We start from the raw sequence: 27,304 nt of genomic DNA, 5'->3' as shown, positions 1-27,304 counted from the left end.
TGTTTGTCTATCCACAGATGGAAATTTTTTTTTGAAAATACTAAGTACAGAGGGGGAGTCTAAATCAAAACAGGTAGGAGGGGAAAGTGGAAGAAGTAAGCATAAAGTGTGTTACTTACAATGTGGAGAGACATGCCTGGACTGTCAAATCGAAAGGCACAATAATTATCTCTAACCTTCAAAGTAAGCTAAAGTGTTATGAACCAGAACTCATGGCAAAGGGACACCAGTCCTCACAAGTGGAAGGGTTCCTTCGATGGGATGTCATCTCCAGATCTGTGACCTGTTCATATATAGCTCCTAACTTTCCCGTCCCTAACCAAGATACATTAGACTGCAGAAAACGTCCTTACATTTGATCCATCTTTCCTGTACTAATTCCAGCTCTTTCTAAGGTGATTTAAAAATCTAAAACAAGTCCCGTGGCCCCCCACCCTCAACAGTGGCAGACAAGGAGCACTGCATGATTTCCCACTAGGACAGTGGAGGGACAGAGGTGAAGATGACTCAGGTCTGGCAGTGAGCTGGCCTTGCCTCATGCCCAGCATCGTGCTCACTGGACTTGGCCTGTCCAGCCACTGACTGCCCCCTCTGAGAAAACCCAGATATTCATACCTGCTCAGGTGGGGCCCACATCAGCGAAAAGGTAGTTTCCGTGTGTACAGACCTGGCACCCTGCCTTACAAAATAACTGCCACCTAGTGAGGCTCCCAAGTTCCCCAAAGCAGAGTGGAGCTGCAGCAGCCCAGAATTCAAGTGGCTGAGACTCAGAGGAAGTTTCTCCCCTCTCCTCCTTGCACCTCGGTTTATTCATATGTTAACTCCCAGGGTACTCTCTCCCGGTGTTCCAGCTCTATGAGTGCAGTAACTGTACAGGTATTACTTCCTGCAACTCCGGTGGGGCCTCTCTAGGTCCAGCACAGGCAGCTCTGGGTCTAACAAATCTCACCTGTTCAAGCTGCCTCTTGACAGAAGCGCATGCGAAACTACCTGGGGGAAGTGACCAGGTCAAACTGGAAGCCTATTACACAACCCACAGCCTTACAGTACAAGTCTGCAGGTCCACGTCGCAGCAAGCGAAAGACAGCCAAGATCCCTGTTTGTCCCCACTGTCTTCTAGTAGAACTGGGTGGGAAGGGAGGTGTCACTTTAGAGTGTCGCTGACCCAGTATCCCCCAAAGAGCTGCCCGGAGCCTGGGGAAACGGCGAAAAGGCGTTGCTGGCTCTTCCCCAGCCCCTAAACCACCCCAGAGCAGCAGGCACGCGCCGGGGCCAGAGGGCGCGCGGCCGGGGAGCGGGTTGGAGGGGAGGAGGCCGGGGAGTGGGGGTGTAAGTTTCTCGGAGGAGCGCGGCAAGCGCTTCCCCGCTACCAGCTCCCTCAGTAGCGGCGCACGTGCAGCGCCCGCGCGGTCGGACAGCTCAGAGCCACAGTCACCTCCGCGCACTGAGAGCTCACCACTTGTCCCCCAGAGACTGCGGCGGCGTCAGAAGTGCAAGACTCCCAGGCGGGATCTGGGGGCACTCCCCCGAGACATCGCGGAAGGAGCGACACGGTACGCTTTCCCGGAGCCCCGGCTGCAGGCACCAAATCCGGGAGAGAGTCCCGGCCTGTCGCCGCGCCCCGGGGAACCGGCAGCGTGGCTTCGTGGCTCTGCCCCGGGCTGGGGCTGCGCGGGATGCAAACGCGCGCGCTGCTGCGGCTGCTCTCCCGGCTCCTTTCCCCCACAGTCCTCTGCGCGCCTCACCTTCACGGAGTCCACGGGGTACATGATGGAGTGCTCCAGAATCCCGGCCATCGCTCCCGCTGTCATGTGGGTGGACACCGAGGCACTGGTCGGTAGGTTCTCATAGTCCTCCGACCCGGCGTCCTTGCTGCCGCAGCCGCCATCGCGGCAGTCCCCATCCATCCTCCGGCCGGCAGCCTGGCTCCCCACGCCGCCACGGCGGAGCTCCATCCGCGGCCCCGTGGGGCGCGGGAGGCGGCAGGAGGTGGGTAGGAGGGGGAGGGGGAGGAAAACTTCACTTCTTAAAGTGGGAACCTCCTCCCCCGGGTTGCGGCGGCTGACGCCATGGCGGGCTGGGGTGGAGCCGAGCAGCCAGAAGCACCAATAGCTGGAGAAGAAGAGGCCGGCGGTGGCCGCGCTATTGGTGCGCCGAGCAGAGGGCACCCACCTCTCTGTGTGACGTCGCTGCCCGCTGCACATTTCCAAGCAACCGGACGGGGGCGAGAGCAGACATTGGGGTGTCCCGGGAAGTTGTACTACCTAAGGGGTGGTGACCATCTGCAAGGGACAGTCAGGTCCCTGGGGAGAGTCAGCAGAAGGGATATGCGCAGAGCTGCAAGATCAGGAGAAGGGGGTCCCCAGAATTGGTGGTTTTGCAGACGCTAATCAGCTTTAGCATTCCAAAGGCTGGGGATCTGGTAGGAGGTGAGGGCTGTTACTGGGAATGTCAGTTATGAAGCAGAGTGGTTGGACGATGGTGGTCGTAGGAATCTAGAATCGAGGATACACCCGGATATGTGCATGTTTTGTGCTCCGCTAGGGCACATTCCAGGTAGTCAAGGTCCCCCGCTTCTAGTCAGCTTTGCTTGGGGAGAACCTCATAGATTGGAAGGTGCGTTTCTCTTCTGAAAACACGAAGGGGCTAAGTGTGTGTTGCTTAAAAAATCCAAGTCCACCCTATCCTGGATGGATCAAGACAATAGTGGCAGGAACAGAAAGAACCCTTCACTAAGCAGCTCCCTGGGTCATTTTCTTGGGGTTTGTAAGATCTTTAGCTGATGTCACAGCAAGAGTGCTCTAGTGACTGAATGAAGCTTTGCAACACTGCCTTTCCTTAAAGCCATCCCTGCTGACTCTCTTCAATGAATTGGAGTCCAGGATACTTTATTTTAACTTAGTACTGCCTTGTTCCATCTGCAGTTAAAACTAGAAATCAAAAAGCAGAGGTCTGCCTGCTTATGGGCTGCTCTGTCCTTAGATGCATTTAGGACATCATCCCAAGGCTGAGGGCAGTGCCAGGGCCTCCTTCGCTTGTGTAAAGACTTCTGAGCAGCAAGGCTGGGCAATGAGATATGCAGGAATGCAGAAGACCCTGTAGACACTGTACCTGCCAAGCTTCAGGTTAACACATCCCAAGCAGTCCTCGGGGATTCAGCAGAGGATAATAAAGGTGTCGAGACCAAGGGCACCATTTTCCAGTGTTCTGAAGCTGTCCTGGTAGCTTCCAGGTGAATCCTGAGACTAGGAAAGTAGATACCATATCACTAACAAAGGCTCTGCTTCTGACAAAAGTGGTGCTTTAAGAACTGTTGATCAGAAGTTGTTGGTACTCACAGGATGTACCCCACCAGCCAAGAGTCTGAGGCAAGGGGATTGCCACTAGTATGAGGCCAGTTTGTGCTATATGATGAGTTCCAAATCATTCTGAGCTCAGGGTGAGACCCTGTTGCATACGTACAAAAATGGAAATATTCAACCAATACACATGGACTCCCTATCCCACTTCTGGATTTGAGACATGAAGACAGACCCGGGATGCATATAAAACTTTTTGAAAGCATTCTTCGTAGTAGCAAATACTTACAAGCTGTCTAAACATTCTGTAAGAGGGGAAATGAAGAAACGACGATGTATATTGGTGAAATATTACACACCCCGTAAAAACTGTGGTTCTATTGGGCAATCATGAAGGAAATGATTCATGCCCTGCTGCGTCAAAAAAGCAAAGCAAAGTTTTGGGCCATTACACTCACGAAATGACTGTGCACAGAAAGGAAAGGGAAACCACTTGCTGTAGTGATGGGATGGCAAGCAACTATTTTTTTTTCAAGTTTCAGTTAATACATTATTTCTGTGATTTAAAAATAAAAGGACATATATATACTGCATGCCAGTGGGTAGGAAACCATCTGAAACCAGCAACCATGGCATTGGTGGAAGGAATTGAATCTTTCAGTGACGAGGAGTGTTCTTAGAAATTTTTAAATTTTTAAATTAATTTTTTTAATTAAAGATTCTTGCCAATGAAAATATGACTATAATCTTTGGAGTCAGAAGATGTTTGAATTTTTCTTTTAAAAAAAATGCTATGGTGTAGCTCTTACCCCTCATCAGAGAAGCTTCTCTTTGAAGCAGAGAGACCGTTACAGAAAGCCACAGCTTGTCAAATTGCAAAGAACAACAGACCTCAGGGTGCCCCAACCTAAACTGATACATCTATGACACAACCCTACACCTAAGGCTCACATAACATAGAGGTAGAGGGGACAGAAAGATTATGAGAACCAGAGGACCAAGAACATCTACTGGAAGACTATGTCTTCCACATGACAGGGAAGCAACACCCAGGAGATGGCAACCATGTCGTTGACTAAATAGGACCTGAAAAGTGACAGCACCTGTAGACATTCCGGCATGGATGGGAGAATTCTCACAAGGCTCCACCCGAGAATCAGTCTTCTCCTGGGATGAGCCCCCTGATAGTCTATCCAGTTCCAAGAGGTCATTCCTAACCACATATGAGCAACACTAAGTTATCTCAGCAGGGTGTATTTATAAACGCACATGTGTATATATGACAATAATAAAGAATGAGAGGACAGGGCTGGAGAGATGGTTCAGTGGTTAGGGGTCCTAGCTACTCTTCTAGAGGTCCTGAGTTCAATTCCCAGCACTCGTGTGCAACCCACAACAACCTACAATAGGGTCTCATGCCCTTTTCTGGTGTTAAAAGGTACACAAAGGCAAAGCACCCATATGCGTAAAATACACAAATATATAAATCTTTTTAACAAAAAAGAGAAAGAGGCCATGAATTTGAGAAGTATGTGTGGCAGAGAACACAAGAGGAGTTGGAGGGAGGAGAAGAAGGGGAAATGATATAAATACAGTACTTACATATGAAATACATACAAAAATAAATGTTAAAAATCAAAATAGGACTGGAGACATGGCTCAGCGGTTAACAGCACTGACTGCTCTTCCAGAGGTCCTGAGTTCAAATCCCAGCAACCACATGGTGGCTCACAACCATCTGTAATGGAATCCAATGTCCTCTTCTAGTGTGTCTAGCTACAGTATACTCATATGCACTACAAAATAAATATATCTTTAAAAAGTCAAAATATAGGGGCTGGATAGATGGCTCAGTGGTTAAGAGCACTGACTGCTCTTCCAAAAGTCCTGAGTTCAATTCCCAGCAACCACATGGTGGCTCACAACCATCTGTAATGGGATCTGATGTCCTCTTCTGGTGTGTCTGAAGACAGCTACAATGTACTCACATGCACAAAATAAATAAATCTTTTTTTAAAAAAGTCAAAATATGAAAATAATTTCAAGTCAGGACCAATTGCGAATTTGTGTTGGGTTTACTACAAGTGCTCAGCATTTTTTTCCTACCCCTCTCTATGATGGATTGTGGGCTCAAAGTTAATCTCATACTCAGTGTATTGCTGTGGCCACATCTCTAAGATGCACTTGCAGCCAAGGGTTTAGATGTGCTGCTCTGCCAGTCGATAGAACTAGAGAGATCCGGAAAGCAGAAGTGCAACCAGATCCATTTTCTGTTGCTTGCCGTTCTCTGCTCCCTGAGAAGGCAGCAGACACTCGGGGTGAGGATGTTGGGGAGGATACTGGCTTCCCTCTGCAATAGAATTGCAGTGTCTGGTCACCAGACATATGCTTGCTGGGAGTCTTTGATGGCAGCCACCCAATCCCTTCACGGTAGTATCATATGTGGCTTCTTGATCCCTCACCCTCTGGGATGTGAGAGTTAACTGTTCCCTCGAGAAACCATCTTGTCCGTGAGCATCTGTGAATTATCCTCAGAGGCCTAGCCTGGAGTCTGCTCTCCACACCTCCAACAATACCATGCATAGCAGTAGAAGGACTCACTCCTGGACATGGCAATCCAGCAGCCAGCCCTGCTCCTCCACTTCTGGAGGAAGGCCTGTTGGGACAACGTCCACATTCCAGTTCTAGAACCCTGTTTTAGACACACCCTGCACAGGAGAAAATAGCACTTTCTTTGAAAGAAAGGAGCTCAGAAACAGAAGACTGGATGCCGAGGTGATGATATTCTCTCCAGGGTCAGGTTCAGAGACACAGGCTGCTGATTCTGGTGGAGTCTTGCATAAAGTTCCTGACTGTTGAAGGTCCGAAGATGTCAGCCATCTGCTCCAGGTCAACTGGAAGCCAAGCTTAGCTTAGAAAGAGGAAGTTATTGAGCATGCAGGGTGCACAGCCTCTAACTTTGCCTCAGAGACATGTGCCAGCTCTGGTTCCACTATTTACTGACAATAGGGCTCTGGCCTCTGAATTTGCCTACTTCCTTTGAAGGCCACTGCCATGGATACTTAATCACATACTAAATAAAATATACCAGTAGATCAAGAATGAAAGCATGCACTTGTCAGCTAATTTTAACTCAAGTGTATATGTATCAAGAAGACCACATGGGGTTCGGGATTTAGCTCAGTGGTAGAGCGCTCACCTAGGAAGCGCAAGGCCCTGGGTTCGGTCCCCAGTTCCGAAAAAAAACGAACCAAAAAAAAAAAAGAAGACCACAAACACCTCTAAACATATACAGTTCTCACAACTGCACATATCTGTCCTTATAACCCCAGAATCCCTTGCTTTTCCAAAAACAGTACTTTTTATAGACTCTTGACCTATGGGATAAGTTTCCCTGAGGGATAACTTTCCCCAGGGCATGAAAGAAGAAACAGACAAAATGAAGAGGTGAGACATAACTGCCTCAGTTTCCGGGCTTTGATTGCAGCTGGTGACAGGAAGGGGTTGAGGATTCTGTCAGTAGTTGATGTTAACCCTGTTAACCTACTCTACCTCTCAGGAGCCTGCCCCTTACCCGACTCAGCCACTCAAGTGCACAAGTCACCATGACATGTGACTTCACATATGACATCAGCCAAGCTCAAGTACTGAAAGATAAAGCTGTTGTTCTGCTCATGGGGATGCCCTCTCCCATGCTGCATGGCCTGAAGACACCAGCTTGAAGTAGCATATATCCACTGCGGTTGTCCTTGCTCTCACTCCAGAGCCAAACCTCTATCAGGCTAAAAGCCCAGCGTGGCCAAAGAACATAGCAAAACAGTGCTGGTACTAGGAGGAGACAAGGTGACGATGGACTGTGGCTGAAATAAGTCCTCCATGTGTCTTTGTACAGTACGGTGGACCACGGGCCATCCCCCATCTGCTCACTGTGTCAGCTCAACCTCCGTAATCTTTCCATTTCCCAGCCCATTTCCACAAACATGCAGGTGCTTCCTTTACCTAATAAAATCTCTCTTCCAGCTTCACCCTTTAAAGTTGCCAATCCCCCTCCCCTGCACTGTCCTGAAGACCTTGAGTCACTTCATCTGCCTCAGTCCTTAAGGCACACTTTTTAAACTTCTGCACACTCATTTTAAACTGCTGCAGTTTTCTGTAGGTCCTCAATCTCAGAAGGTTCACCAATGACTTCAATGCCAAGTCAGGCCCTCCCCCCCAATCCCCTTCCCAGGCCTTACCTGCCTCCTGTCACTCCCCTGGCTAGAAGGAAGGTGCTCTAAAGGGGCACTTATACCTCTCCATTTTGCCTTTAGGCTGTTGAAAAGATTCCTAAATGCTGTGCTCCTTGAAGGAAAAAGCTGGGGCTGGTTAGGAGGAATGTACCTCTTAGGAAGAGATTTCACACAACTCTGACCACCTTGCCAAAGAAGAGACCAGACTGGGACAATGATGGGAGGAGGGGCTGTGCCTTGGACAGATCTGCTTCCTTATGCCTTCCTCTTGTTTTCTCTTTAAACCCAAACCTCATGTCAGGATCCAGAGCATGGACTTGGGGAGAGAGGGGCTTCACAGACCTCTTTGTTCCTCTTCCCAAGGTAGCCACATTGAATAATGTGTTTTTTCTGCTTTTCACTATTAATTGTGACAATAATTGGCCTGTTGAGGACAGGTGGCCACACCTAGCTTGTTAGGGCTGCCAGGGCCCCAGCTCTGCCCCTAACAACTCTGGTAACATCCCCAGCATGAACTCCTACCTCTGAACTCCTCTCTCACCTTCCACTCTTTCATCCCTCGGCCTCTCCTTCCTCTCCTTTCCTCCCTTCCCTGTGGTCCTCTTGCCCATCCCAATTACCAAGTCCAACTCAGTTATACATCTTATCTCAGCCAGTACTCTCCAAACCTGGTTCATGTGCTCCCAGAGATCTCCACCTGAATATCCTACTGTACCTAAGGCTTGGAGTTGATTCGGGTGTCTTGAGCCTGCTATACCAAAGTTCTGCTAGGCTAACAGCTTGAAACATGTTTATTATATCTTCTGAGGGGTAAAGTTTAAGGTTGAGGGGAGAGTAGGGTCTTACTCTCTCTCCCTGAAAACTGTCATAGAGGATCTTTGCTGACCCCCTTCCAGCTTCTGGAAGCTCCCTACCCCCTCAATGTACTTCATGTGAGGTCAGAAAACAAGACAGACAAAGGAGCAAGCCACTCCGTGGCAGAACAGGCCTGAGGAGCAGAGATCTCTATATAAGAGAGTTCATTCTCCACTTACAGCCAGGACACTGAAAACATTCCTTCTTTGGCCTCCACTTGGCCAATGCTAAGAGTAGTTAAGTAGTAAGGTGAATGATGGATTAAAGAATGTCAGGTGATAGAGAAACATCTCTAGAGGCTATGTCTGGGGTGGGGGCTACTGATAATGCAGAAGGAGCTCAGATCCAGAAAAATAAGTAACTTTAGTCCTGGAAGCCAAATTACTATAGTTTCTGGGATCAAAACTGATACAAACATGTGGCCATGGCTGACACTCCTGATGTGGATTCGGTTGACTGGGTAGAAGGAAGGGTATAGCTGGTGCTCTCACAACTTCTTCCTGTTACATAGGAATAGTGTCCTCATCTTGGGAGTCTTGAGGCAGTTTTTTATATTGGAAATTTTGGAGGATGCTGTCCACCTGCATTTTGGCAGTGTCCTGGACAAAGGAGCCAAGTCTCTGCGACACAAAACGGGTTAGACAATTCAGAAGACAAGACCCAAATGTCAGTAGGAAGAAGATGAAGAGAAGAGGTCCCAGAAAGGGAGTCAGCCAGGGCAGCCAGCGTCCAGGGTTGGGCCACTGTCCCCAAGAGTCAGAATGCTGGCTGAGTTCAGATGCTCGTTCTCGGAGTTTCCTTGCCGCATCCCGGACTATTCCAGACTGGTTTACATAGAAGCAGCACTCTTCCTGGAGGAAGAGACAGGTGCCCCCTTTTTCGGCGGTGATGAGGTCCAGAGCTCTGCGGTTTTGGAGAACAACACCCGCAAGCGAGTCTATTTGGTTCTGGAGGGTAGTAATAGAGGCAGCTATTTCTTCCAGGGTTTCTGAGAGAGCCTTAGAAAGCCGTTGGAAATATAGAGTTGAGGAGGCCAAGCCAGCTATACCCGTACCAAGGGCAGAAGAGATGCCCAGGCCTGCAAGGAAGGGGAGGAGGTGTGGAGACCTCTTTGGACGAAGAGCTGAGGCCGAGGAAAGAACTGAAGCAAAAAGGGGGACAGGCACCGTTTGGTTATTGGGGAGGAGTTCAATATCCGGGTATTGGAAGACAAGGGTACAGACACCGGACCAATTGGCTGGGAGGCAGACATAAGTCGATGTTCCGCAGAGGAAGAAAACTCCTGAAGAGTTGAGACAGAAGATGTACGAGAAGGTGAGCAGATGTGAGAAAATGTTGGAGGTGACTCCCCAGTTTTCTTGGATAGTGATCTCATTCTCCCAGACTGAATACTGTCCAGACAGGGCAGCTCCCGGGATAGGCTGATAATGGGAGAGAGGATAAGGGTCTCTGCGCCCCTGGAGTTTGGCCTTGAAATGGGTAGAGTCCACTGACATGGTGACAGGATGGGTTAAGTTATCTGATTCAAATAAGGTAAGGTTATAGCAGGTGCTAGAGGGGGCGTGAGGACAGCGCATCCAGGGAGTGGCCGGGGAGGTGTGGCAGTATTTGTCTGCTGGGCAGGGATGGTAAGAGGGCTTCGAGAAGATTAGGGAGGGGGGCCCGGAGAAACGGAGTGGGTTTTTCCATTTGGCATTGGGTCTTTTCATTGCCTGTTTGAATGGATGGGTGATGGAAAGATCTAGGTTTTCATGGCTGGTAGAAGGTGAAATACGAAGGGTGTAGTTGCAGAGAGAAGCAGAGAGGTTGCCTACAAAAGTGGCATAAGCTGAGACCTTGAAGAAGCGGGATATGCAGAGTGGGGCCTGTGACCTGAGGACGGTCTCAGTAAAGAGTGGTCCCAAGAGAGGGCGCTGGGCAGATTCGAAGAAATGGTCCTTATCAGGATATATCACAGAGGTTATCCGGGTGATGATCCGAAATATGCCTGTTGAGCTGACGAGTTGAAGAAAAGTGATCGCCCTTCTCTCAGGATTGTGGAAGGGATAGGAGGCAATCAGTGGGTGGAAGAGACGGAGGCGTCTTTCAAGGTCGCTAATGGGAAAGGAGCCAGGGAAGGCCTTGACTGAGTAGGTAAGGTGAAGCTTCATGGGTGTGTCTGTCCAAGTGGACAGTGGGGCTGGGACTGCCAGGGACCGTTGGGTTTGGGTGGACAAGCAGACCCAGCAGTTGGAAAACAGGGAAGAGTTGGCATCCCGTAGGATGTGGTGAGTGAGGTTTATAAGGGGCATCCAGCTCTCGGGATAGGACAAGGAGGAAGGGAAAAGGACAAAACAGAGGACCCAAAGGTGTGTCATGGTGCTTCCAGAGTGGCCAGCAGTAGTGTGGGGTGCAAAGAAGTTGATCCCGTGGACTCTTGAGTCCTGAAACTTGTTCAGTTGGGGTGTTCAGAGGTAGCTGATAAAGTCAGGGTGGCTGCAGGCTCCGCAGGGTATGAGGTGAGAGGTCAGACCTGGGAGAGAAGGAGCATAAATAGGAGGGTCACCAGAAGGATTGAGTTTTCAAGTTAGGATCTCGAGCCCTTCTGAACTCAGAGTAGTGCAGCCAGTGAGAGATGCCCTTTACCTTTTCTTGCTGTTGAGTTGAGTAGTCACAATTACCTGGGAAGATCCCTTCCCAGAAGACTCAAGATGAGTATGATTTTAGGGAGGTGTTTGTGAGCCAAATGCTGGCAGAATGTGGCTGGTTAGATCTAAAGTAGTCCATACATCCAGAAATGGGAATGAGGTGCTAAGGAAAAGGTAGCAATGGGCTAGCTGTGCTTGAATCCTAAGAGGCTGAGGTCAACGGGCTTTACTGGAGAGAACCTGAAAAAAAGAAAGAAAGAACAGTAGAAGAGCTGGCCAAGACAGTTTGACTTCAACCACGAGCTAAGTGTTGTTTGAGAAAAGCCTTGTCATGACCCACCTTCCCTGAGGACTGAGGTCTACAGGAATGAGAAAACAGTATTTGATGCCTAAGGGAGTTAAGTAGTCAAGCATTGAATTACCTTAAAAATAAAAAACTGGGCTGATTGTCAGACAGTGTCAATGAAAGCAGACCAAAGCAAGGGGTGATTTGAAACTGGAAAGGTGTGAGCAGCCTCTGTGTCCTCTCAGACCCCGTGGGGAAAGCCTCTGCCTATCCTGAAAGAGCATCTACCAGCAGAGCAGACACTGGGAGGGCAGCATGTGGGGGAAGTCCATCTGCTAGTTCTGTCCCAGGAAATGTCCCTGGGCTTGGTGAGTGAGGAAGGGGGCGTGGTGTGGAAGGTCTGTGACAAGGTGGGGAAGGTAGAGGTAGGCTTCCAGTAAGGTGAGCAGAAGCGAATATCCCACATCTTGTAGGGTGGAAAGGAGGTCCCATACTTGAACAGAAAAGAGGGTGATGGGATTCCCAAGAATCTTTGAGGATGGTTGCACCCACTTCCCACCCACCCACCACCACCATACATGCACACACAGGAAGTGGATATGTTGAGAGGGGACAAGGACTGGAAAGACCAGAGAGTGAACAAACAAAGAAGGCAGACTCTGGGTGAGCAGACTCCAGAGGGCTGGAAGAATGCGGGGCGGAGGCCAGTGTTACCTGTCTAATAAGGGTGTCAGCTTCAAGAGTTGCCTTTGGCTATCTGACTTGTGCAGTAGAGGACTGCGACAGTCAGAGGCATCCAGGCAGCTTGAAAAACGTCAATAATGATAGGGGTTCTCGGGGGGAGCGTGGGGGGGGAGTGCAGACAGCCTCTCTCTCTTATCAAATTGTGGCATGAGAATTAGGACATGGAGTGCATCTTTGGAATTGAGGTAGATGTTAGTTAGCCTTTGGTTTCATGCTAATGTGAGTGGCAGGGAAGAGCAATGAGTTCTGCTTGTCATGAGGTGGGAGGAGGGGGAAGGGAAAGATTGAACTTCTTCGGTAGTATCATCTGTGACAGAGTCACAACCTTCAGCTTGATAGGATTCTTTAAAAGGGCTCCTCCCATGGGGCAGGAGAGGCAATGGCTCGATGGATCAATGGCTCAATGGCTAAGAGCACATGGAGGATGACCAGGGGAAATGAAATTTACAGCTGGGTTAATCAGGCAAGTGTTAGACTAGGTGACAAGAGCTATCTGGCTTCCAGAATGCTAGAACAGGAGTGCTGGGAAGAGTTGATAAGTCCTAAAACATAGGTTTTAAGGCCTCGGAAAATTACAGGTTTAAACTCCTTGAGGCCAGTAAGGGGTACTCCTTGAGGGGTAAGAAAGTATTGAGCCTTGCATACAAAACAACAGGAACAACAACAACAAAACAGACAAGCAACCCAAAGGGGTCCTACAATTTAATCAGTATAGAGGTTTGATGGGTAGCGACTGTGTGGTAGGCAGGATCCGAGACCAGAGGAGGAATGGAGAATAAAGAGCAGTGAAGATGTCCTGGGACCAGTAAGGTCTGATTCAAAGTAGTAAGAAGTAAGTTACTTTGAAGGGACTCTGTAATGGAAAGATAAGAGAGACATGGAGCCTTTCCAGAATGCCATGTCCCAGGAGAATGGTTGGACAACTGGGATCAGGGAAAGAGATAACCCAAAAGGTTACATAGTCATTGAAGAGTCTGTTTAGCCTTAACTGGGAATGACTTTCACCCCCATCATAGAGGAAGGACCCCCCAAGACACACACACACACACAGAGAGAGAGAGAGAGAGAGAGAGAGAGAGAGAGAGAGAGAGAGAGAGAGAGATCCAGCAAATTCTGATAAAACTGAGCAATTCACTCTTGTATGAAATAAAAAAAGAATAACCTTACCAGCTATGGCCAGTGTTCCCCAGACTGAGTGAGGGGCATTTGAAAGCTGCACCTCCAAGGGCCCATTCAGTTGCTTGGTTGTCACTCAGAAAATTCACGGAGCTTTAGTCTTGGAATTGGGATGCGATGTTTGTCTTCTTGCCAGCAACCTTTCTCCCTTTGCTCTCATGTGAGTAGGAGTTGTAGGCCAGGTGGGTTCTTGCTCAGTGGCCCCTTTGAGCACATTTAAAGCAGGCCCTGGGTGGGCTAGCCCTGAGAGGGGCGGGTGTCACGCCCCTGTTTTGAGTTATCCTCTATGAATCCTGGAGTTAGGCTACTGCCAGCATTTGGTATTCTGCCTGATCTTGTTCATGTGTTCAAGATTAAGAGACTCCTCTCTGTTGGTAAAGACCTTAAAGGCTATTTTCTAATGTCCTTTTGAGGGTATGAGCGGCATTCCTCTACTACTCGGAGTTCTTTCCTAATGCGGGTACCGACAGAGAGATAAAATGAAGGCAGAGATATAATCTCCCATCAGGGCGCAAACCAGTGTCTTTGGTCATGGTTTTGAGTAAGCAGGAGAAAAAGAAAGCTGGATTTTCATCAGCTCCCTGAGGAATGTCTTTGCTTTTTTTGTCGTAATTGACTGGCTTAAGATCAGCCTTATTCTTGCTGGGAGCCATGCAGCCATTTAGGAATTCATCTGAACTGCATGACACTTCCAGTGGGTGTCTGAAACTGTCACAGCACCAACGGGGTTATAATCCCCACCCTGGGCATGAGGAGTGTTGGTGTGTGCATGAGCTGCCATGAGCTGGTGCTCAAGGTGAAATATGTCATGTTGGGTCAGATCTGGGTAAGATGTTGACATCCTTTGTGATAGGCATTGGGTTGGGGAAAAGGAGGTTCAAACACATTTCTGTTTTGTGTGTAACATAAAAGGGAATGTGGACAAACACGAGGCCTTTAAGGAAGGTGACCTTAGAGAGCATAAGAATGGAGTAAGCCTTGTCAGGAGGAGCTGTTGAAGAGAACAGGTGTGAGGCATGGAGGGCAGGGAGAGACAGACGGAGACTTGGGAAGGGAGGTTGGTAGGTTAAACCTCAGTGCCCGGCCTGGGGAGGGTGGTCTCCTCAGGTTGGGAGGTGGAGAGCGACAGGGGAAAGGGTGCTGTCATTAGAGGTGGGACAGTAGCAGGTGAGAAGTCACATCTCCAGGATGAAAATCCAAGGAGAAAGGCAAATCAAAGGGTGTCCATATTTAAGAAGAGAAGAATAAGACTTAGGGAACCTGTCCAGTCAGACCAGAAGGACCTGAAAGGTGGAGCAAAGACTCACAAAGGCTGACAGGGACACTTGGCCCATTTTCCATTGGGTTGGAGAAAATTTTCAAGGTTCTTTTGAATTTGACAGTCAAGCATGCTTTCCTCTGGCCAACAGTAGCCTTTGTCAAGTGGGGTACTTTGGCCAGGACAATAGCACAGTACAACACAAGACATTGTGACTTAATAGAACCTTTTAGTCACAGGGTTGATAACTGTATGAGTAAAAGTGCCAAAGGGAAGCGGCTAGGTGTTTTAGAGGATTGGTGGCCCATTAATGAGACAAGTAAGGAAGGAGAAACAAAAGAAGGACCCTTCAGCCCAGCAACTCTGCTTGGTAAGAGTTGAATCATGAAGGAGAGGGACTATACAGTCCCAGGAAAACACTCCACCTAGGCTTGAGGTCTCTAAGAAACCAGACAGTCCCCTCTCTGCTTATAGGTTGGGGTAGTTATACAACAGAAAGGAAACAGGAGAAAGGAACTAACTCCCCCTCTCCATGTTTGGCCATTGCTATGATTAACTATGGCATAATGTGAGTGATGGATTAAAATAAAATGTCAGGGGATGTATAAACATCTGCGGCAGCCATGACAGGGGGTCAACAGGATGGGAAGGCAAGAGTCTTACCATACCTTACTTTAGTTCTGGAAGCCAAATCATTTGGGTTTGGAGAATTGTTGTGTAACCAAAATGGGAGAGTTTTACCAAATGCTATGGCCATGGTGAATACTACAGCTCACAAGCACATTGCTCCGATGCACTCTTCTTCCTGTGCTTTTTTAGCTCTTCCTGTAAGTGCATCAGCACACTGGACATAGGGCATATCCTATCCTACTATGACCTCATGAGAACTTGATTATGCCTGCAAAGACCCCAAAGTCACATTCCTGGGTTCTGACTGGGTGTGAATGTAGAGGGACATGAGTCAGCTCTAAACAGTGAGGTACAGGCAGAATCCAGGAGTCCTTGGGATCCAATGCTGATTAGTATTTCTTACCCTTATCCCCTTAAAAAAAAATGCTGACCTAGGGTTGGGCTCAGTCAGGGCACAACCCACTACAGCTCTGTTTTCAGACTAAATGTATCACCTTTCTCCACAATCATGACTTTTTCCCCTTTGAATACTAAGGACTGAGCCTAGGGCCTAGCATTTAGAAGGCTAGTATTCTACCACTAAGCTAAATCACCAGGCCTCTTCTGAGTTTTCATTTTGAGGCACAGTCTTGCATGTTACCTAAGCTGTCCTTGAGCTCACTCCACTATCCAGACAAACCTTGACCTTAAGTTTTTCTGTCTTGGCCTCCCAAGTAGCTGGGATCACCAGCCTGGGTACCACATCCTTCCAGCACCATTTCCCCCACACTTTACCTGCTTTTACCATCCAAAAGCATGGACTTCCTGGTTCTCCCTTTCTACCCCTCAGATCTCATCAGCCAAATGTGTCTCTGGCCTCTGAAACAGCATCCCTTGGGGCCACACTGAGTCTGGAACTTAACCCCCAAATGGAGCCACTCTTGGGGATAAAAAAATGCCCTCATTGATCACTTCATGTCAGAAAGTATACACTGGGGGTCCTGAGAAAGCCAGGACATAGGTCACCACAATCCCAGCCATTCCTTCCCTTTTATCCTCCATCATCTCCCTACATCTCCTGACATCTTAGAAATAAAAGCCTGTACACAACTCTACCCATCAAAATGGCAGTCAACATCCAGTCCCAACACTAGACACATGGCACGTGTTCCCTAGAACTTCTCTGACATCTCAGTAGAGAGATGAGCCCTGACACGTGACACTGTTTCTTCCCTGATCCTGACACCTTTCATTCTACAGTATGGTTCAGGTATGTCTAACCACTCCTTGGACACACACTGAGTCAACAAGAAATATTCCTAATGCAGTGAGAACATCTTTGGTAAAGAGTTTTCCATTCCTGTGTGATAGCCTGAAAGTACTGCAGGTATCCATGGTTCATAGCAGAAACACCATGCTGTAACTCAGGTCTAGATGCTCCGAATAAGGATGGAGAGACAATACAGAAATGTTATACTTGATTCTTCCAAAGTCTCTATTACAAAAGGTAATTAAGAGGCTACGTCTCTTAGGATAACATGAAGTTACAAAACTGAGGACCTGTGCAAGACCTCGCATATCATCTACTCTCTGTATCCCATTTTGTAGGTCAGCAAAAGTGATCCAAATAAAGTAACTTGTCCAGGAGTACAAACAAGGTTGCTGGTACCAAACTTTACAGATTCCAACTCTTTCCCTTGCTCACTCCTCGTTTGTTTTGTATTGGTTTTATTTTGTTTTGTTTCAATCAAGATCTACATTTATAGCCACAAGTTAGCCTTGAATTCACTCTGTGGCCTCAAACTTTCTGTGATCCTCCTGTTTCAGCCTCCTAAGTGCTGAAATTATAAATGTGAGCCACTCCCACCTGGTCAATATCCTCACTTCTGTAACAAATTCTGAGGCTGATCAGACTCTTTTATTGCTGTCATTAGTCCTGTCTCAGATATGTGCTCTAAACAAATCAGTAGTCACCTATTGCCAACTCCAGCCAAGTACACAGCACATCAGAGTGCAGCCATGTTGGCTGACTTCCCCCAGATGGTTTACACAAAGGTTCCACCTGAATAAGACAATCAGTAGTTACAGTCTTCCAGACAGCATAGGTACACCATTTCCAGTGCCCCAGACAGACAGCTGAGCATAGAAGGGGTACACTTTAGGAGAATGAAGACAGAGTGGCAGAAAACTCAGAAGCACATGGTTTGGAGGCAATACCAGGACTTAGTAAAGAGACACCTCTACTTCTAAGAGCTGTCCTTGTGAGGAGCTGTCCTCTGGTGATCAAGGATGTTAGCCCCTACAACTGTCTCTGTGGCTTTCACACTGGTATCCTCTGTCAGTAGAATCTATTTATTTATAGCATGTGTCTCCCAGCTTTCAGCTGCTACTAGAGGACCAGTTGTGAATCCACAGGAGATATCAGGCAAAGGAACTCATGTCACCTCCTGACAAAGCAGGGTTGAGTTGGCACCAGAGACTCTCAGGTGATAAAGAAAGGTTAACTATGGTAACCGTCTCACAGAGGGTAGTGGTGCATAGCTGTAATCCTAACACTCCTGAGGCTGAGGCAGGAAGAACATTTTGAGTTTAAGGCCCACATGGAATAAATTCAAAGAGCTCCAGGCCAGCCTGGATTATAGTGAGACTCTATCTCGGGGGGGGGGAGTGTTGTGGTGACTCAATTCCCCACACCCATACTCCAGCTCCAAGGGATGACACCCTCTTCTAGTCTGGTCTTCATGGTCACCTGTATTCATGTGCATACACTCAGAGAGAAAGAGGGAGAGAGACTTAAAAATGTATATCTTGCAAAACAAAAACAGCAGCCCCTTTTCAAGTTCCCTCCTTGCTATAGGTAGCTGTTCTTCTGCCTCTGTGCAAACCTTGTTTACTTGCAGAAATGAAAAAGAGAGACAGGAGAGGGTGAAAGAAAGAGGAGGAGGAAGAAAGGATAGCACAGGAAGACTGTGAGGAGTCCCAGACTCAGGTTTCCCAAAGGCCCCACTGTGCTAGTGGGCGGATCTAATATCTGAGATTCCCAGACTATACTCAAACCAACTGGATGGTGCCTTTTCCCTCGATTAAAGCTCCAGCTACACATAAACTGTAATGTTATAATTCTGCTTTGTCGATTACAGGGGTCCCCTTAATGTAATAAAGACATCCTTTAAAAGGGAACCCAAAGTCACCCAGCTGGTCTAGGTGGCAGCAGTTTTTCACTGGAAATCTACCTACAAAGGAGCATTTACTAAAAATCGGGGCAGTTGATGAACACACCTAGCATTTTTAGTCTGTTTGTGAAAACTAACCAGCATTGATATTATACAGCCAAGTTGGAAGGCAGTCCGGCAGTATCTGCTAAAGCTGACTGTGAATATAACCTACAGCTCTGCTTCTAATATGAACCCACCAGAAACAGACATCAAACGGCATGCATATTACTCAAGACACAGTACCTGCCTGGGTGTGAGAATACTACCTCCTAGCTCTCTAGAGAGGCAGAAATGGGGGGAGGGCACTTTCAGCACTGCTGGGTGTCCCTTTGTCCTGTAATCTACCATTAGACTCCACTCAGTTAATCTCTCCACTTAGTCCCCATGCCTCTGTACCTCCACAATGATTGGAAGACGCTAAATAATGGCGGCTTACATGGCTTCTGGGAGTTTTCAAGCACTTCCACATCTCTTATCTCCTTCCTTCCTAAGGACTGTTATTAAAGAAAGATGGAGACATTCGGGCCAAATACATGGATTGAATCTGTGGGAATCTGCACCTAATGGAGATTGACTAATGGTGGCACCATCAGCAGGAAGGGCCAGTTTCAGTTCAACTTTGGTTTATTTAATCAACTATTGGAAAGCGTCACAGATTTAAGACTCACACGCCTCTTAGAGGACATGATGCTTCTTGGGATGTTAAGAGTCTTTAAATCTTCAAAAAAATTAAGATATATAGACTAAAAAAATAACTTGCTTAGTAAAGGGCTTTGATAAAATCCAGGGTTTGATCCCCAGAAACTATGTAAAAAATGTCAGGCATATAGTGGTGCGTGCTAAGAATCCCAGTGGTAGGGAGGCTGAGCCAAGAGAAACTCCTGTGCTCTCTGGCTAGCCAGTCTAACATAATCAGTGAGCTCCAGGCTCAAAAGAGATGCTGCCTCCAAGAAGGTGGATAACATCTGAGGAGCAATACCCAGAGTTTCTTCTGGCCTCCACATGCACAGGCACACACACCCACATGCATAGTCACGTGCATACACACATCTGTTTAAAAGCATAATAAATATGTTTTAAATATATATGATATTCCACTTCAATCCAAACATAAGGAATGTGATATGCAGGGCGAAGAACTTCTGAATAGGTGGGACTCCATACAGTGCTGTTATTGTTTTTGTGTGGGGTGTCCAGCCCTAGGACCCTTCTCCTGCCTCTCTTCAGCTAGGTGGATACAGATCCCCCTTCCACTTCCAGTACAGAAGTTGCCTCCCCTAGAAAGCCATTCTAACCTCCAAGGCTTGCTTCTAGTAGCTCAAACAAACACCCTGGAATCATCCCCCAGTCTCAAATCTATTCACACAAAACACTCACCCCATCTATCAAGAATCAAATTGGCATAAGTTCAACATAACACCAAAACTGAGTAAAGTGATCACCCTGAAAGCATGGGAACCTGCCTTTAGATCCCCCAAACTCATGTCAAAAGTGTGTCTATAACCAACTGGGAGCAGAAACAGGAGGATCACAAGAGTTTGATGGCCAGCCTAACCAATCAGCAAGCTTCAGGATAAGCCACAGACTATCTCAAAAAGAAGAAAAAGAAGAAGGAAAATAAGAAGAGGGGGGGAGGAGGAGGAAGAGGAGGAGGAAGAGGAAGAGGAAGAAGAAGAAGGAGGAGGAGGAGGAGGAGAGGAAGAAGAAGGAAGAGGAAGAAGAAGAAGGAAGAGGAAGAAGAAGAAGAGGAAAGAAGAAGAAGAAGAAGAAGAAGAAGAAGAAGAAGAAGAAGAAGAAGAAGAAGAAGAAGAAGAAGAAGAAGAAGAAGAAGAAGAAGAAGGAGAAGAAGAAGGGGAGGAGGAAGAAGAAGAAAGAGGAAGAAAAAGAAGGGAAGGAGAATATAGTGATAAAAGAGGAGATCTAACATCAACCTCTGACCTCCATATACACATACCTGGGCATATGACCCCAATACACACACAATTCACTCATGCATATGCTACACAAACATACATACACAGTATACCCATGCATACACTATATAAACATGCACACACATAGCACACTCATGCATACACTACACAAACGCATGCACACTCCACTCATGCTTATACTACACAAACATACAGACAGTCCACCCATGCATACACTACAGGAACATTACCACATACACAACACATACATACAAACACTCCACTCATGCATACACTACACAAACACACACACACATACACACACACACATACACACAACACACAATAACTAAGTAAAGCCTCTCATACAACACAGTTGCATTTCTTGATTCATACATCGTTAATTTGAATGTCTATGTTTATTGTTTGCTGCTGCCTGCCCCACACCAAAACAATGTTAGCTTCTTAGGGGAAAGATTCTTTTTGTTCACTGACATTTTCTAAGGTCTATACACGTAGAAACCTAACAATTGTTCATTTTTACTATATAATTCTCTAATCCTAAGATTTGCTCGAGTGCAACTGACCGAGGTCTTTGCACAAAAATGTATCTTTTAATTACACACTTGCCTATGCATAAATCCAAGCTGTCATGTAATTTCTTACTAGCCTAGCCATTTCACTAGACTGCAAACCACAAAGGGTCTATTGCTGGTCAACCTGGCTGGCTGTCATTTCCAGCACCCAGGCCAATGCCCTATCTGTGCAGTGAAATAGCCCATTTATGGAGGGCCAAACCCTTTGATGTTTTCAATCCAGCAGATCATTTAACCTGCACAATAGCACAATGAGGTGGGCCAGATAAGGAACCAGAAGCCCTAAGAAGTAAAAAAGCCTGTGGAATGTTACACATGGTTAAGGATGTAACTTAGATCCTGACCTAGGAAGTCTGGGTCCAGAAGTCAAGTTCCAAGATACTACATTGATTGCCTTCACTAGACAACCAATAAAAGATGTTTAATGATTGAATCAATGATATTTTATTAAAAAAAAAGGGGGGGAGCATTATTTGTTATACTGCATGAGTGAAGTGTCCAGAAAAGAAAGTTATACCCAGAGCAGGTACAGGTCATCTTAGTTTGAGGCTAATTCTTTCTCAAAAAGAGATAAGTGAGTTGACATAAACTCAAAGACTTAAGTCACAGAGGCAAATAGAAATTATGGAAATTATGAACAATCAGCGCCTTTGAAGGGTGATGTGAGAATTCAAGTCCTCACTTCAAATCTAGTGATTCCTCTGGGAGGTGAAGCTCTGAAGCTGTGGGGCCCCAAAGACATTCGATGTGCATTACAGGAAGGCTCCGCTAGCCCTGGCACATCCACCATACCCACATAGTGCAATTATGCATAATAGTAATTAATAACATTTTGTAAACAAATGTTTTGAGTCTACTTACATGAGGTACCTAGAAGAGTCAGAGTCGCAAGCACAGAAACAGTTGTCGCTCCCAAGGCCTGAGAAGGGAGGGAAAATGAGCACTTGATGTTTAGTAAACAGTTTTAGATTGATGTGATGGAATGTTCTGGACAGACTGATGGGAGTGGTTGCATCATAATGTGAATGTACTTAGTGCCATTACTATACATTTAGAATGTGAAAGTCATAGCTGTGGGGTTGGGGATTTAGCTCAGTGGTAGAGCGCTTGCCTAGGAAGCGCAAGGCCCTGGGTTCGATCCCCAGCTCCGAAAAAAAGAACCAAAAAAAAAAAAAAGTCATAGCTGTGCCACATGTATTTTATCACTAAAAATTATATCATATTAGCCTAAGATAAGAAAATTGTAAGTTCACAGCCACTCTACAAAGAATCATCAACACATTCTCCTCCTCCTCCTCCTCCTCCTCCTCCTTCTCTTCCTCCTCCTCATCATCATCACATTCCAGAGACTTGGTTCTCTCTGTAAACCCATGGCTGGCCTTGCCTTCTAGTCCCAACTATAAATCTGGAGCACAAACCCCACCATGGAAATTGAAGTCTTCTCAGTGCATCCACCAAGGCAGGCCGCTGAATCCAGAAAGTCTGCAGTGTTACTCTGTAGGGTGTATCAGCAGTCACCAAAAAGGTTTGCAAACAATACCCAGAAGGAAGTAACCATCTTCAGCAACACCCAAGAGCGGCTCACTCATTTGTCAAATAGTATTTGAGCACTTTCAAAATGTACAGCCTGAGCTGAGTTAGGGTGACAGCTACCAGGCTCCTACTTCTTGGGAATCCAGCTTAGACAAATTTAAATAACATGTGTTTCCAACCCCAAGATTTCAAGGATATCTTTAAAAAAGTGAAGGGCTGAAAAGGCAGGTCAGTGGTTAAAAGCATCACCTGTTCCTCTAGGGTCCAGGTTTGATTCTCAGAATCCACATGGCAACTCATAACTCTCTGTAACTCCAGCTCCAGGGAATCCAGCAGCCTCTTCTAGCCTCTGTGGGCACCAGGCACAGGAACACAAATGATACCCAAACATACATGTAGGCAAACACCCGTACAAATTAAATGAAATAAAATTTATTTTAAAAAATAACTAGGTAGCTACAGGCTGAAGGAGGCTTCTGTGGTGTGTGCTAAGCAAGAGTGTTCATTCGGTGAGTAGTTCCCTTCCTGAGGCCCAGCTCTGTCTTTGTTGTGCACAACTTGGATGTATGAGCACAAGAGTCACCCATACTAATATGGTGACTCAGTCTGGCTGCCTGGAGGCAGGTGGAACATTCAGCTGCTGGAACCCAGGAGCCAGATACACCCTAAGGCTCTGGGCAGTAAAGGAACAAGAAGACAGCTCGGTTCAGAGGTTTTATCTTTGAGCTTAATTCTGGTTGAGAGTACCCAGAACAGCCTATCATAGTTTTTAAAATGGCCCTTTTTGAATACATGAGAGAGCTGCTGGCCTGACCATCAAATATTCACACACCAGAATGAATAACAGGAGGTAGAGGTTCCTCTAGTGAAAGACCAGTCACAATTATCTCCCACACACTCGCTCATCCTTGGTGCTTGATTAGGGAGAGGGTGGATTCCGCTCTCAGGCCAGAGGCACAAGTGTGCAGCAAGATGTGGCAGATGCGTCCGGATAAGCAGGGAGGGACTGGTTGGTAGAACACACCCACTGCCAAGCTGGGGGCAAAAATAGCCTAGAAAGGGAAAAGAGAAGGTAAGGGTTATTTCTTAAATGAGCTTTGATTACTGTGAACGATCAATCCTGTGACATTGTCTTAAAGGACATCAAGCTAATTCCTCACACCATGACTAACTGAAGGCACAGAGTGGTAAAATTGGGCTTGTTCTTTGTATGTCCCCAGGTGATGTGTTAGGCCCCCTGCAACTACCCATCTATAGCATCTAGAAGGAAACATGGTGGGGTGGAAATAAAGTAGTTCTGCTTCTTACTCATGGGATGTTCAAGCCTTGAATGAGTATCTCCATCTTTCAGCACTGTATTCCTGTCCTAAGTCTATGGTCATACTCACAGTGCCCCACCACCACCCTTGCTACTGCCAAAGCTACAGATGTCTCAAATCTACACAGCATCTGGCCCTAGACTGAACTGCACCTCAGAGGGTCAATTGGGCCTGAGATTAAGCCTTTGAAAAGATACAAGACTACCCTCTAATTCTGCATAATCCCTGCCTCTACAAATAATGGCCAGGAACAATACTGATATTCACCTATGATCAGACTAGATTGGAGAAGAAATCCTTGCCTGCTCCTGGGGTTTCTTTCATTGCCATGTCTCCACACAAAACGGGGCGCATTACTGGCAGCCATTACCTGAGAAAGCCACAGGAAATGCCCACAGTTTGAGTTCCTTCATCCTGGAGAATCCTGGTGCAAGCCCTTCCTCTAGGTATTTTATGAGCAATCCACGGTGTTACCTTTTGAGCCCATGATGGTGTGGAGAGAAAGAAGAAGAGACCAATGGTAGACAGTGATCACCAGCCCTTAGAAATGCCTGTTCTGCAGAGGCAGGCTGGAGGGAATCTCTGTGAGGATTTCTGCTCCCAAATCCCTGAAATCTGACGCCAATAAAAGGGTCAAAGGATAAACCCTATTGTTATCTGAGGGGAGCCATAGCCAGGAGTAGGTCCGCTCAGTGAATATCATACGATCCTAGGTTGGATCTTCGGAGTGTGCTGGTTGGTAGGCAATAAAATGGAACATTTGACTGCAGGTGGGATGTGGGGAGGCAATATTGGCTAATGAATCTTGAGATCTTTTTTTCTATACTTCTAAACACTGGGCCTTGTATAATTTTGCAGTGAAAGTTGGCACCCCATGCAAGCACAGTTCTGTGAACTAAGCGGCAGGAGACAGAGTGGAAATGGTTAAGGTGATCTTGCGCTAGTTTTTTGAGAATGTTTGAAATTTTTAATAATCTCTTCAAACTGAACTTTTTTTATTATTGCAAAAATGTGATAGACAAAACACTGGGAAAAATCTAGAAAACTTTATAGGAAAAAACATGATGGGAAAATTATGGTTTGTTTTATTCTCAAGAAATATGTCTATAAATATTCATTCTCCTGGCTTCCTTTTATACTAAAAATAGGTTTAATGGAGCAGGATATACATAAATGCAATCACCTTTTAAGAAGTAGACATTTATTCACAGAACTAAACTACCCATAATTCCAAGTCCTTCTCCACCCACAAGACCAACCACTCAGGATATAGGTATAGTTGCTGTCAGAATTTTAAATTGTATGTATGTAATTATACGTGTCCTTTGTGTGCTGTCTAGTATTCCAGTCTATGGATATAAAGGATTTTATTTGAATAGTAGCTAGGATGGATTAATTTTTCAATTTCCTTTTGTTTGTCCTACTTGTTTTGATATCCTAGACCCTGGAAATAGCATAAGACTGAGATAAACAAGCAGGCTTTCTGTCATGGAACCCACAGTCCAGTGGAGGAGACAGGCGTTAAACAGCCTAGCACAGATACATGTAATATATGGTTACAATTTCTTATTACCACAAACAGCACGTCAGTAAACACCCTCTGTCTCTTCCTGTGCCTCTATTTTAAATTCCTACTGGAGTGTATCATGTGCTTGAGAAAACCCAAATTATCCTCTTCATCCTTTCCTGAAATTGAGTCATGTAGCCTAGGTTGGCCTGAAACTCCATATGTCCCAGTCTAACCTCAAACTCTTGACCCTCCTGCCCCAGCCTCCCACATCTTGCTATCCCAACATGAAAGCATTTACAATACAAGTATGCACCACCATGCTTGTTGGTTCTAGGTGGGCTCTGGGGATCAGGCTCCAGTTTCTTCAAGGCAAGTGCTTTACCTGAGCCTTTGGGACTAGGTTTTGAGTTCATCACAGCTGGTATGTTTCTGGAACTTTTTTTTAACACTTGTGTTTGACTGACCCAATTTTATTCTAGTCTTACAACAATATGAGGCTGTCTTCACTGCTCCACAGTGGGAATGTGTATGCATCTGTGGATCTGTAGTCTGCTTTCTCATCTTACAAAGGACTGTTCTTATTGGAAATGGAACCAAGAGAATAGGTAAATTATGGTAGTCACATAGTGGGATCCTATATGGCAGTTTGAAAAACTAGAGTAGCTAAATGTATCCATAAGAATAAACGTCCTGAATAAAAATTTCCCCTGAATGGGGAAAACAAGTTGCTTAAAAACTTAATGGAGAGCCAGGAGTGGTAGCACATCTGTTTAATCTCAGCACTTGGAGGCAGAGGTCGTCAGATCTCTGAGTTCACAGCCAGCCTCATCTACATAGTGAGTTCCAGGACAGCTAGAGTTACATAGTGAGTCTCTGTATCCAAAAAGAATGAGAATATTATTTATATCAAATTTAGCATATGGAAAACAATATGTAATATAATTTATAATTCCCGTATAGGTTAGAAAACCCGAAAGGAAATTCATGCACATGACAAAAGCCACAGCCAGTGTAGAAGGCAGGTTTGTCATGAAGCTTGCAAAGCTAAGCTCAGGTCCTTGACCTGCCTGATGTCTTTCAAGGCCCTGTACTTAACATTCAATTTCTTAATTTTGTATTCACCAAACTGTGTTGGCCTCCCTGTAAGTGAACGGCAAGGAACAAAAGAAAAGAAAGGGAAGAGGGCAGAGAGAGGTAGAGAGGGGAGGACAAAGGGAGGGGGGAAAAGGAAGACAGGCCCGGAGGGCAAAGAGAAGAAAGCAGGCATTAGTAGTTCTTAGGTTCTCTATAAGATGCATAAAAGTGTACAAGTATGTGTGTACGTCTGTGTTTGTGATGTGGAGTTGGGGGGGGAGGATAGTACATTAAGAAAGTTCTGCTACTTTTCACTACTTGTCCTGGGGTCATTGGCCAGTTTCCAGACACTTGTACCAGAATGTATGTTTACTGTAAACTGGAGGGTGGGACAGATGGTATTTGAATGAGTTCACAGAAGAGTGTCTTGAACAGCCCCAGGCCTGAAAGAGAAGGGAAGTCAGATGACTGGAAATTGCCAGGAGTGCTACCTTACAACCTCCAGGTAGCCCTCCTGCCCACAGGCCTTTCCCCTCACAGAGCCCAGACCCAGAGAGAGAGAGAGAGAGAGAGAGAGAGAGAGAGAGAGAGAGAGAGAGAGAGAGAGAGAGAGAGAGAGAGAGAGTTTGTGCCAACGAGTTTTATTAACCTTGTCTGCTCCATGTGAGAGACTGCTCCTCAATGAAGGGTTACATCAGATGAGCTAAGGTACCAAGGACCCCTGAAGCCCCATTCTGCTTTGGTTCTTTAACCATTCAAATCTCACTTCTCCTCCAAACTTATTACTAAACAACGAGTGAGGCTCGGTGTGGTGGTACATGCTAGTGCTCAACAGACTGAGGCAGGAAGATCACAAGTTACAGGCCTGTCTGTGTTATATAGGGAGACTCCATGTCAAAATAATAACTGGAACACAATAAATAGAGGACAGTTATACCAACAACTTCAGTCAGGTATCCATGACAACATCAGACTTCCTTCCTCAGCATTGGGCCCTAAACACCACTGCATTCCATGGTTGGGTCAAGACTGATTTCAATATCACCTTTCTTAGATGCTGA

The 27,304-nt window shown here is 46.3% G+C and overlaps 2 protein-coding genes and 1 pseudogene across 2 annotated transcripts in view; 1 reads left to right on the top strand and 2 right to left on the bottom strand.

Moving 5' to 3' along the window:
- Slc25a37 (solute carrier family 25 member 37) overlaps window positions 1-2,089 on the bottom strand; it is a 41,816-nt gene extending 39,727 nt beyond the window's left edge. Inside the window, exon 1 of the mRNA XM_032917490.1 lies at window positions 1,746-2,089. Within this exon, the coding sequence (XP_032773381.1) occupies window positions 1,746-1,955 (210 nt within the window). The 5' untranslated portion in view covers window positions 1,956-2,089. The remainder of the gene's footprint in view (window positions 1-1,745) is intronic.
- Window positions 1,750-27,304, top strand: part of LOC116913340 — a 27,159-nt pseudogene continuing 1,604 nt past the window's right edge.
- LOC116913338 (syncytin-B) lies at window positions 8,302-10,954 on the bottom strand. The gene has a single exon (XM_032917489.1). The coding sequence runs from the start codon at window positions 10,738-10,740 to the stop codon at window positions 8,887-8,889; it is 1,854 nt and encodes a 617-aa protein (XP_032773380.1). The 5' UTR covers window positions 10,741-10,954; the 3' UTR covers window positions 8,302-8,886.

This window comes from Rattus rattus, chromosome 12 (assembly GCF_011064425.1).
Source record: "Rattus rattus isolate New Zealand chromosome 12, Rrattus_CSIRO_v1, whole genome shotgun sequence".
NCBI lineage: Eukaryota > Metazoa > Chordata > Mammalia > Rodentia > Muridae > Rattus > Rattus rattus.
Note: the sequence above shows the minus strand (reverse complement) of the source record. Positions and strands in the feature narration are given on the sequence as shown.

Coding starts and splice junctions, on each gene's coding strand:
- LOC116913338 (XM_032917489.1), bottom strand. CDS start 10,740: ATGACACACCTTTGGGTCCTCTGTTTTGTCCTTTTCCCTTCCTCCTTG.